This window comes from Populus nigra, chromosome 19, assembly GCF_951802175.1.
Source record: "Populus nigra chromosome 19, ddPopNigr1.1, whole genome shotgun sequence".
NCBI lineage: Eukaryota > Viridiplantae > Streptophyta > Magnoliopsida > Malpighiales > Salicaceae > Populus > Populus nigra.
This window is the reverse complement of record NC_084870.1, coordinates 11,765,978-11,777,582: the sequence shown is the minus strand read 5'-3', so window position 1 is coordinate 11,777,582 and position 11,605 is coordinate 11,765,978. Positions and strand designations below refer to the sequence as shown.

General features: G+C 36.2%; 1 protein-coding gene across 1 annotated transcript; it reads left to right on the top strand.

The window, feature by feature from the left end:
- The first annotated feature begins 1,196 nt into the window (after nt 1–1,196).
- Nucleotides 1,197–9,852, top strand: LOC133679445 (uncharacterized). The gene is made up of 14 exons (XM_062102050.1): nt 1,197–1,358; nt 1,798–2,446; nt 5,894–5,975; nt 6,088–6,144; nt 6,577–6,632; nt 7,113–7,341; nt 7,643–7,726; nt 8,021–8,095; nt 8,215–8,298; nt 8,608–8,672; nt 8,756–8,984; nt 9,066–9,154; nt 9,415–9,529; nt 9,612–9,852. The coding sequence occupies exons 2-14, from the start codon at nt 1,854–1,856 to the stop codon at nt 9,651–9,653; spliced, it is 1,800 nt and encodes a 599-aa protein (XP_061958034.1). The 5' UTR covers nt 1,197–1,358; nt 1,798–1,853; the 3' UTR covers nt 9,654–9,852.
- The last annotated feature ends 1,753 nt before the right edge of the window (nt 9,853–11,605 follow it).

Here is an 11,605-nt window from a genome sequence, read left to right as displayed (position 1 = left end):
AAGAGAATTCCATGATCGAATTAAAAAAAAAATAGACAAGAATTTTTTTTCTTTTCATTGTAGGAGACCCAGATTGATCTAGCAAAATATGAATTAACCCAAAAACCTAAATTTTTAACCAAGTTAAACCCAGATGGAGTTTAATTATTGTTGCCGTGGTGGTTATATTATAAAAAAGTTTTAATAAATCCAAAACTACTAACTTTTTTCTTCATAACACTTTATTAAATGTTTTTGTAACTCTTAGATCTTTTTGATACTGCGCTAAAATTATATTTTTGAGTTTTTTTTTGTTTTAGTTTTAAATAATTATCTCGAGTATTTTTGGGTATCAAAAATAAATTTTTTAAAAATAAAATAATATTATTTTAATATATATTAAAAAAAACACCTCAAAAATCAACTTATAACACATTCCATTACAGACCCTTACAATACCATTACAGTTGCAGTGGGTTTTTAGCCACAACAATAACAAACGGCAGATAGAATCAAAACAAGGTAGTCTCGATTATTTCAATGAAACCTTTTTTTTAATTTTTTTCAAAAGTAAACTACTGTTTTTTTGTTTTTGTTTTTAAAAGAACCTTGTTTCATGATTGGTTTTTAGAATAGCCCATTTAACCAATGACAACCCAATCCTATTTTGACTAATATATCTCCCTTAGCCCATGCAAACACCATTACATGGGCTAAGTTTTTCAATTCAATAAACAGACCTTCTAGGCCTATACTCTACATTTAAAGCCCGGCCCAATAAAAAATAATACGGTGCCCGGATGGCCGAATTCAAGTGTGATTATATTGTAACCCCATTAGATTCCACAATGTCCATTTCAATATCTGTAATTAAGAATCTCCTAATATCACCCTCAAAGTTTCAATGCGAGTTTGCGGCCAAGTAAAAAATAATATAGGTGGCAAAGTTGAGCATCTCTCTCTCTCTCTCTCTCTCTCTATATATATATATATATATATATATATATATATATATATAGGGTAAGAGTTTTTTTGGATTGGTTATAGAATGAGTATTCATCAAGCTGGGCTTAATCGGCTTAGATACTTTCGGGAAATTATAGGATCCGTATTGGGAAAGATTAAATATAGGTGGCAAAGTTGAGCATCTCTAAATATACAGGGACTGAAGTATAAATATACTCAAAATCACTCTCTCTTGCGCAATAACCCTACCGCGAGAGAGCGAGACAGAAATCCAAAAAATTCTGCGTTTCAAACACACACAGACGCTGAAACGCACTTCACTTCAAGCTCTCAATAAAAATAAAGATAAATCGTCAAGTCTTTTCTTTACTTCACCTCTCTCGCTCCACTTCTTCCCGGCTGCTAATTTGCAGGTAACAGATATTCCTCATTTTTTTAATAATTTCTTTTCCGTCTCTTTTAGAAAACCTAACGGCCTGTTTGGTTTCTGAGAAAAAATGAAGGAAAATTTAGAATAAAACGGCTTTTATGGTATCTGAATGCTAGTAATTGCTTTGCTGTGGCTTCTCTGTAGCCAAGCAGAGCGTTTTTAAGTTAACGTGGGAGTGGAAATTGCGTTGTGTACTGTTACTGTGCTCATTTAGGGTTACGGAGATTTAGATTAGGTTTAATTTGCTTAGTTAATGCAAAGCCTAATATTCTTACGGGAACTAATCTTGTTATTGAAATTTTATTTGTTATTGGAAATTGTGTGATTTTTTTTTTAAATTATCGGCGAGTTGTGCAAATAACGGAAGTTTTTTTTTTAATGAAATGTAATTAATTTAAATTATTGTTTGTTTTCGGTTGCAGTTGTAATAAGGTGTTTTCTGTGAGGTTGTTTGTTTTTTGTTTGGACGATAGTGAAAATGGAGTTTGATGAATATGACTACTTAGAGAAAACAGTTGAGAATCCGGAACAACCAAAGGTGAGGGAAACTGCTAATGGTGAGGGTGATATTGTGAAATCCAGGGAAAAGGATCGACTGCGGAGTTCAAAGCGTAGGAGTGATGATAAGGATGATGGTGATGATGAACGAAGACGTTCGAAGCAATCTAGATCTGGAGATGAGAATAAGGACCATGAACAGAGTAAAGAAAGGGGTTTGTCCCATCATCGGTCACAATCTAGAGATGGAGAGAGGGATCGCCACAGGAGTAGCAGGGAACATAGGGATAGGGACAGAGGTAAGGATAGAGACAGGGAAGAGAGAAATGGGAAAGAAAGGGATCGTGATCGAGATAGGAGGGAACATGACCGCGATGGTGAAAGGGAGAGGGAGAGAGAGAAGGAGAAGGAAAGAGAGCGATCGCGTCGAAGCAGGAGTAGATCAGAAAGGCATAGAAGTGATCAGGATGAAAAGGATAGAGAGAAGAGCCGGGAGAGGGAGCTTAGAGAAAAGGAAAGAGAAAAGGAAAGAGAAAAGGAGAGGGAGTCAAGGGAACGGGACAGAGAAAGCAGGTACGTTGCATTTTTATATTCATCAATCATGTTTTTATCTAGTGCTCTTCCTCGTGTCTTTATATTCATGGCTGATATAACTATGAGTCGGTGGAAACTTTTCTGATGGTTTCTGTGAATCAGTTTAGATTATAACATCTTTTCCAGTGTAATTCTGCCTTGAGTGGCTGTGTTTATTTACTGGTTTTTGAAATGGTTTTCAATGGTTGATATTAAGCACAATAAGGGTGTAGTAGTAGGTGCAAACTGCCTAGTGTAGTTGATAGTCACTCGGCACCATTCCAAGAGACTTGGGATGAAATCTCACTCACTTCTGTGATTAAGATAGACATAAAGTTAACCTGTATTCAACTATTGGACCAAAAAGTTTGATAACTGTGTTTTATCATTTAGAGTTTGGTGGAAAACTAATGTTATTTTCTATTAAAAGTTTATGCGATTTATATAACATGAACTCCTAACGGGGTGGCTTTCACCATAATATAACAATCCATTGCTCCAGAGTTCTGCTCAATTAATCAAAATCTTTATCCTCCTGTATTTTCGAAGTTTGTTTTCTTTTATTGGATCTTATTTTCATCATCTTGTACTTGGTTCCCTCCTTTTCTTTCTCTCTCATTTTTTAAGGATTTCATTCTACCATGTATTTGGATTTCATTCGTGCTGTCTCAACTTGATTTTGGAATGTAAGTGAGGCTCACAACTATTTCCCAATGCTTATCACATTAGGACTGGGTGTAATCGCTGCACCTGTGATGAAGTGTTGTTTATACCATCCATTGGACAATCAATTAGAAGTTTGAAAGGAGAATAAAGACCCACAGTGACAAATAATCTCCAGTAATTTGAAACCCCTATGATGTGATAGCTTTCTGATGGTCTCAAAATTAGAAAATAAATTATATTCTAGACCAATTATAGTTTCTGTCTTTTTTGCAAAATGTAATGTTTTTCTCGATTTTGGAATTTCAGAGCATTCAGTTCGCAGAGTTCTCCATATGTTGAGGTCTCTCTTTCCACGTTGTTTTGGGGCTAATTGTATATTCTTCTTCCAGTTTTCCCTGGAATGCTTGAAATCTGTGGTTCATTTTTACTAAGTTCCCTGTGACGTGTTGGAAAATTCGAGTTTCTAGAGTGACAACTGACAAGCCTTCCCCTTCCCTTTTTTAATTTTTGTGTGGGGGAGGAATCTGTTGTGTGGTGGCTTTTACTTTTTTGAATGTTAGTTTCGACCATGTTTGATGACAGTACAGTAAGGCGGAACAGCAGTTATCTCTCTATCGGGATTTGCTCTGCACTGTTAAGATACCTCTTTCATTGTCTTGAATCTAGATCTATGTGGTGAATAAAGTATTCATGATAGTGCAGTTATTATTTAAATATACTTAACCTTATTCTTGGGGTCCAATGATGCTCACCGATGGCCTTCTTGAATGTTGAGTGATCAACCTCTGTGTGGCTTTATCTGTTGTTGCTTGACTTTTCTGTCCAGATGTCATATTATAAAGATATGCAAGAAAAGCTGGAGATTGGAGACTGTTGCCATTTGATGTCTACAGTTGTCATACGATGGTGACAATTTCATGCTTTTAGACTTGTGGATGGATTCAATATTCACTTAGTGGTTTTAAGAGAAGTGACTTGTCAATCAGAATGTCATGAGAGCTGTGCTGCAAATATTTGCTCTCACACATTCTCTCCTGTTTTTATAAATTCCTCTGCACACCCTCCTTAGTCCCAAGATTGTATTATGCTACATCTCTTTTTTTATGTGTCGAGTCCATGTCCAGCTGTGCTTGATGCAGTCCTCTCTAGGTTGTGCAAATGCAAATGCCATTGGCTTCTTCTTGGTCTGATTTCTTCTTGACAATATTCTTAGCTCTTAATGGGTATTTTATTCCATTGTTTTAATGAGTTCTCTTACTAGTAACTCGTAAGTTTCATGTAGTTACTTGTGCTTTTAACTATCTTGAAAATTCTGAATATTGAACATTAGATTCTGGGACTCGCAGATATGCTAGAGCATTCAGATGGTCTTTCTGGCAATTGGGCCAGGCACAGGAACTCAGGTCATGGGTCTTAAATGTTTCTTCATAGGCTGTCTGGAATCATTTAAAAGCTTGCATTGCAAGATTGGGGGTTTCAGTGTTGGAGGTTTTGACCAGGGTGGTGATGTCATGTTGTGATTTTTGTTATCCTCCGGATTTGAACTTAGTCGCTTAATTATATTTATTCTGTTGCAGAAATGCTGGTGAGGGAGTGATGAGCTTTGCTTAAGAGAAGCACTCCATCTTCTGATGCTTGTGGAAAACTCAGTGTTCCGTGGGCTGCAAGCATTTGTTTTGTTTTATTTTTGCAGGATAGATTATAACTCGAAAAAAGTACCCAATTGCCTATCTTGAAATTCTAGGTTTAAGATGACCAACAGTGCTCTCCCATACTCTTTTGTAAGAGGATTAGATTACTTATTGGCAAATATCTTTGTCATTGTGCTCAAAATTGTTTTGGATGTCACATGCATGCAACTCCTGCACAATTTTGTTAGCCAAAAAAAGTTCTCACTACCTTAACTAAATTTGTTTGCAAGCTTGACATAAATAATTTCTGCACCTTGGAAGCATGGAGATGATTCACAGTTGAATTGTTTCTCAATTTCCCAGTTTTCATTATAGCCAAGCCCCTTTTGTTTTAGTCCTGAGTATCATCTCGTGGGTGGCATTTGTGTGAATTGCTGCTGTTCATATTGTTCGATTTAGCAGAAAAAAAATAAAAAATCTACTTCGATAATCTTAATTTTCTGAGTTTTCAGTTTCCATCTACATTTATTTCTCTGTAATCCATGGGACTGGTAGTAAAACTGTGGTGAATGACATTAACTTCTGAGTGCTTCTTTCCTGCCTTCTGCTGATGGTTTCTTTTTTGGGATATATGAACTTAACTCGATTATTAAAGTTGTTAACTGGTTTCACATTAATGCATATAGGTCCTTTGGTATTGCCAAACTTGATGATGGTGTTTCCATTTAAGATTATGTTTATATCGAAGGTGCAAATTTATTAATCCATCACTTGAAGTTGGATTTCTAGTTCACTTCTCTTAGTTGCAACTTGCAACGTTGTTCCCCAGGTTGGTTCTTGTTAATTTGAAGATGAAGATCACTTAATTTCAACGTGTACATTCACAAGTCCTCTCATGTTAACTTTGTCCAGTTGCTTGCAGGACCGTGTTTTGTGGGTTTGGCGTTTTAACTTGTATTGGAGACATTTTCAATATTGTTTTGGATTATTTTCTACCTCTTTAATGATAAAGCAAACAAAAGAAAAACCTTCTTTCTTTTGAAAGACAAATCATCATTGTGTCTGTATTTGCTTTTTGAATGTTTTCCTCATCAATTTGCTACTGGTTAGAGAATTGAGATCGTTAATGTTGATTTCCACTGTCTTGCAGAAGATATAAAGAAAGGAAGGAAGAAGCGACAGAGCCTGAGGCTGATCCTGAAAGAGACCAGAGGACAGTATTTGCCTATCAGGTTCGATATAGACATGCTTGATATAAATTACGTTGTGTTCCCATGGCTTTAGTTGTAATGTACTCCATTTCACATGGTTTCCATCTTTGATTCTGGTGAAAATGTTTAACAGATATGTTTGAAGGCGGATGAAAGAGATGTCTATGAATTTTTCTCAAGGGCTGGCAAGGTTATTTCTGTAGCAATTACTTACACAACTGTTTTATTTGGAGCTAATACCTTTTGTTCTCTAGTTTTGCTCTTGAAAATCATGCATAATCTATAGAGTGCTTCTATTTTATAGTGTGTGAAGGAGTTGTTGCTGAATGATAAAAGATACATGGTATCTTATATTTGGGAAGGGACTCACCATATAAGCTTTAGTGGGGCTAATTCCTTCTTATTTGGAGGAAAAATATGAATCAAGTTCACATTGTAATATTTTATATATTAGAGCAATTGCTTGTCAATTAACTTTTATGTGCTGTGTACATGACAAACAAACAAAAATTCATTGCAACAAACACAAATTCATTGTTACTTGGATAGGGGATTGCTGTTTGGTCGCTTAGTTAGCATATTTTCTTCCTTTTGTTTCTGATACGCTCTGCACAACTTTCAGGTGCGAGATGTACGACTCATCATGGATCGCAATTCAAGACGATCAAAAGGAGTTGGGTAAGTTATATTTAAAATGCTCCCTTAATCTTACAGATTGACTTATTTTTGGTTTCATGAAGGTTCCAACTATTAGGCTGTGTTGTGCATTCTCATCTCTGACTTTTGTAAAGTGTTTCTCTTGCTTTATCTTTATTTGGCTAGCTAGTAGCCATGCTTCTCTTTTGGCTTTTTAATCACCAAGGTCCATCAATTTGAAAGGAATTGAAAACTTGGAGTTTTTGGTGTTTATTATTGTTAAGTAAATAAAAAATTACAATTTACCAGTGATTATACTAGTTGTTTGAGGTCTCACTTGAGTGAACAGTGGTCACAAAAACAATTGTGGTTTTGAAGTTATTTGTGAACAGCCTAGAGTTAGTATGGTGATGCTAGTCTCCTTTGTTGCATTTGTTTTACTTAAGTGCAATATTACTCCTGTTTTTAGGTATATTTAGCTCTATGAGGTGATTTGCAATATTGCTCATTTCTTTTTTCTAGCTATATCGAGTTCTATGATGCGATGTCCGTGCCCATGGCGATAGCACTCTCTGGACAGCCCCTTCTTAGTCAACCAGTGATGGTGAAACCTTCTGAAGCTGAAAAGAATCTTGTTCAGTCAACTACAGCTGTGGCATCGGGTGGGCTTATAGGCCCCTACACAGGAGGGGCTAGAAGGTTGTATATCGGCAACCTGCACTTCAACATAACCGAAGATCAACTTCGTCAGGTAAACACTTTTTATGTTACTGTTTATTTTGGCACTGATCTATCTAGAACGTGTTCACCACATCAAATTCTCAGTTTTTTTGTTTCTAGATCGGCTCAATATATAAAATTATCAAGGGAATTGTATGTTAACATAGAGAAACTTTTTGTCTGCATTCCAGTTTTCATGAATTTGTGTTTATGATAGCTGACTATCATTATCATGTGATTTTTTCCCTTCCTGTTAGGATTGTACTTTTGTTCTTGCTTGGTGACATCGGTATTCAGATATGTTTCACTGGACTTATTTTCTTGCTGCACAGGTGTTTGAGCCGTTTGGTGCTGTGGAATTGGTGCAATTGCCTCACGATGAAAGTGGGCATTGCAAAGGTTTTGGTTTTGTCCAGGTGAGTTTTGTCAGCAATAAAAATGAATTCGAAAAAAATAATTAATGAAATTTTGCAAGTTGAGTTCCAAATGCATGTCTATATTAAGAAGGAAACCGTGACCAAGGCCTTAAAATTGATGTAACAATTGTTGATGAAGCTCCTTTAGTCCTTTATATTTCAACGGTATCTTAAACAATTCCCGAATACTCTTTTCGTGGCTGCACCAAGCTCTTCCTTCCAATTGGCCTTGAAATAGGCTTAACTAGAATCCTCTTGGAAATTGGAGATTAATTGCTTTAACTTTTGCTTCAGTTTGCACGTCTAGAAGATGCTAGAAATGCACTAAACTTGAATGGACAAGTGGAGATTGCAGGAAGGCCAATCAAGGTAATCTCATGCTTCTTCTAAATTGCACTTTTCCCTTCTTGTGCTCTCTGCATTGATGGTGGATCTCATACGGTCATTTAAGTGCATTAGATATTTATACGTTCTTGCTTACTGTTCAGGTGTCAGCTGTTACTGATCAAGCTGGAGCACAAGATGGTGGGACAAATGTTGGTGATTTTGATGATGATGAAGGTGGTGGCTTGGTTAGTAATTGTACTCGTCTCTCTTGATAAGTGGTGAAGATATTTTTTTTTGGCTGACGAAGAGAGGGCTTTATTGGATCAAGAATGCACTCTTGATATTGGCCTGCTTCTCTGAATGGACCAGCAAGTGCTTAGTTTCTTGATGTGACAAATAGAAGATGGAAAAGAAACAGTTATTGCAAATGGAAAATGAAACCAAAAAAATTGTTACTGTTTACAGTCCATTTTATGTTGCTAACTATTTATATTTCTAGTACATAGTTACCAACAATTATGTTGAAGCATACTTAATCTTGCTTCAAATTTCAGGCGCTGAATGCACGTTCTCGGGCAATTTTGATGCAGAAGTTAGATCGCACTGGCACTGCCTCAAGGTTAGCCTCTGTCAAACCTTTTGCTTTTGGATTGGATTGTCTGATGATTTGATTGATTTGACAACAACTTCCTTTATTTGCAGTATTACTGGTTCACTAGGCACCCCTACTCTACCAACAGCACCTATCCTTGGGGCTGCACCTGCGGTGTCTCCTGCTGTTGCTCCTCTTTTATCAGGTTCTGTTCTGGCTATACCTGGACTTCCAGTTGCAGGTCTTCAACTTCCTGCTACTACAATTCCAACCGTGGAGACAATTGGAGTCCCAAGTGATTGCATACTCTTGAAAAACATGTTTGATCCAAAAACAGAGGTTTGTGGACTCTCATATTTTAGACTTCATGATTTTTCAGCGTTTGTTTTGTTTTGCTTAGGCTATGTCTTGTTTTGGCAGACTGAACCAGATTTTGATTTGGATATTAAAGAAGATGTTCAAGAGGAATGCTCAAGGTTTGGAAATGTGAAGCATATACATGTCGACAAGTAAGTACTGTTTAGGTGTGCTGTGTGATTTCTTCTCTTTGACTGGTCAGGACTTGAGTATGTCCTCTTCGAACAGTCAGTTATTTTAAAGTATGTCCATTCTTCTGTTATATCAAAGAATCTTCCTCTCGATGAGGTCGTTGTGACTCAACATGTTATTTCTTGCTGTTTGTGATAACTCATTCAAGCTGATAAATCCTGTCGATTTTGTTTCCATCATGTTTCTTTCTCACAACTGCCTTTTTTTCTTGGAGAAACAGGAACAGTGCCGGTTTTGTTTACATGCGTTTTGAGAACATGCAAGGTGCTGTAAATGCACAGCGAGCTCTCCATGGAAGATGGTTTGCTGGGAAGATGATCACTGCAACATTCATGGTAATCATTCAATTTCTTACAATAGTAGTTATTTCATTTGTCGATGCAACTAATGCTGCAAACAAATTCTACTGACTTGCAGGTTCCCCAGACCTACGAGGCCAAGTTTCCTGACAGCACATAGGATTAGGAGTGTCTGATTTTGGGTGATCAAATTCACCATCTCGTCTGTTAATCCTGGCTTTGTCCTGTTGCACTGTTGTTTAGATTAGACGAGATAGATGTTGGAAGAAATATGTACATGATATTGTTATGAAGTTTCATATTTGAAAAATTCAGACCTGTTTGTATTTTGTACGTATTGTATGCCTCTTTGAAGACCAGGTAAGATCTTTCGAGTCCTTTTTTTTCTTTCCCTATGCCCTGCCTAGAAACAAATTTATAAATCTATGGGAGCCAATCCAATTCAGCCCACAACGAGCTTGCAGCCCTGTAGGAGGATGCGAGAAAACTGTCACCCCCATTGTGCAGTGATCCAAATGGTCGCGGATGAACCCTCTGCAAGAGCCTCGTACGGATGCTCTCGGCTGGTGCAGCATCACGGTGTAGACTGTTGAGTATGGAGGCGGAGGGGCAAACCAGCTCGATGGTCTGGATTCCATCACTGTTTAGCTTCACCCAATCCTTCAAAAGTCATTAAAAAACACAATTTATGTTTTCTTCTTATGGAATATTGAATATTAAGGAATTTAACAATTTTAGAAATCACATTCCTTCAAAACTGGACAACGTGATTCATTTATAAAATAAAGGAATCTATCATTTCCCAATGGTTGAAGATGTTATTTTTTTTTTAATTCCCCCTGATCTCATTTTAAGTAGACTTCATGCTCTTACTTATTTGTTAATAATAGCATAACTTTTTAATAACTTATTGTAGGCTTATAACTCTTTTATAAGAACTGCAGGCTTATAAATCTAGTATGTATTTTAATGACTTTATTATGCTACCAAATTTATTATTTTTCTTGGCAGTTTTAACTTTATAAGATTAAATTTAATATTATTTTCGACAATCATATTCCAATAGACTATCTAGAAATCTGTACACTAAACACTTGTTTCAACTCACTGCATCACATCTTCCTCCCTCAACCACACTGCTTTGATTTTGATGTTTTCCGATCAATCCTTTCTTGTACCTCTTTATGCCTAGCATTAGTGTAATTCCTTGTGTCTAGCATACTTTAACCCTAGACATTAAAATTGTCAGAGCAAAATAATGGTACTGCTTTGGATAATATATCCGAAGAGGAAGAGGGCAACGGCATAATTTATTTAGGTAGCATCATATCAGCTCCTTCAAGGTTTAGGCATCCATGGGAGGTTCTATGGCGAAATACAAGCAAAGGCAATGCTTGTGTAGCTGGCGATGCTCTCCATCCCATGACACCAGATATTGGCCAAGGTTGGTGTTTAGATGACCTCTCTTTATCAAGTTTAGGAGTCTCAATCAAGTCCAACTATGAGTTAACCTCTCTAAGATATTTGGCTGAAGAGCATAAACCCACCACTAACACCACTCGTGACAGAATAGTAGCTGATCAGCGCTAGAAGGAGAGAGGCACAGAGCACTTTCTTGTTATTGCATATAACAATGGCATAATGTGGGAAATATACTTGGTATATATGAAGGGTTCACCCATTCTTGAATCTGAAGATCCTCAATAAGTTGCAAATGAAAAAACACAAAGATCTCCTGACTTCAAAATCTTTATGAAAAAGCGATGATATGGATTTGATGTGACGAAACCAGCATAAAGAGTGTCTTCTAAAACCAAAAGATTTGATGCTATAGTCTTAGGATCTTTAGGCCACCATTTGATTCGGTAATTTCCATACATGTCAGAGTATTAAGAATATGTATGTTTTTTATTTTAAAAATAAATTAATCTTTTTAAAAAATTAATATATTTTTTGATATATTTAGATCATTTTAATATGCATGATAAGATAAAAAATATTTTTTTATAAAAATATTATTTTAATATATTTTTAAATAAAAAATACTTTTAAAAATAATTATTACCAACCTTTCAAACAGGCTCTAACTCTATTATTAAATCAGCTTTACGA

Bases quoted from the DNA above. Each gene is read 5' to 3' on its own strand.
- LOC133679445 (XM_062102050.1), top strand. From the start codon at position 1,854: ATGGAGTTTGATGAATATGACTACTTAGAGAAAACAGTTGAGAATCCG. The intron at 7,342-7,642 runs GTAAACACTTTT...CTTGCTGCACAG, and splicing joins CCGAAGATCAACTTCGTCAG to GTGTTTGAGCCGTTTGGTGC. The intron at 8,673-8,755 runs GTTAGCCTCTGT...CTTTATTTGCAG, and splicing joins CGCACTGGCACTGCCTCAAG to TATTACTGGTTCACTAGGCA.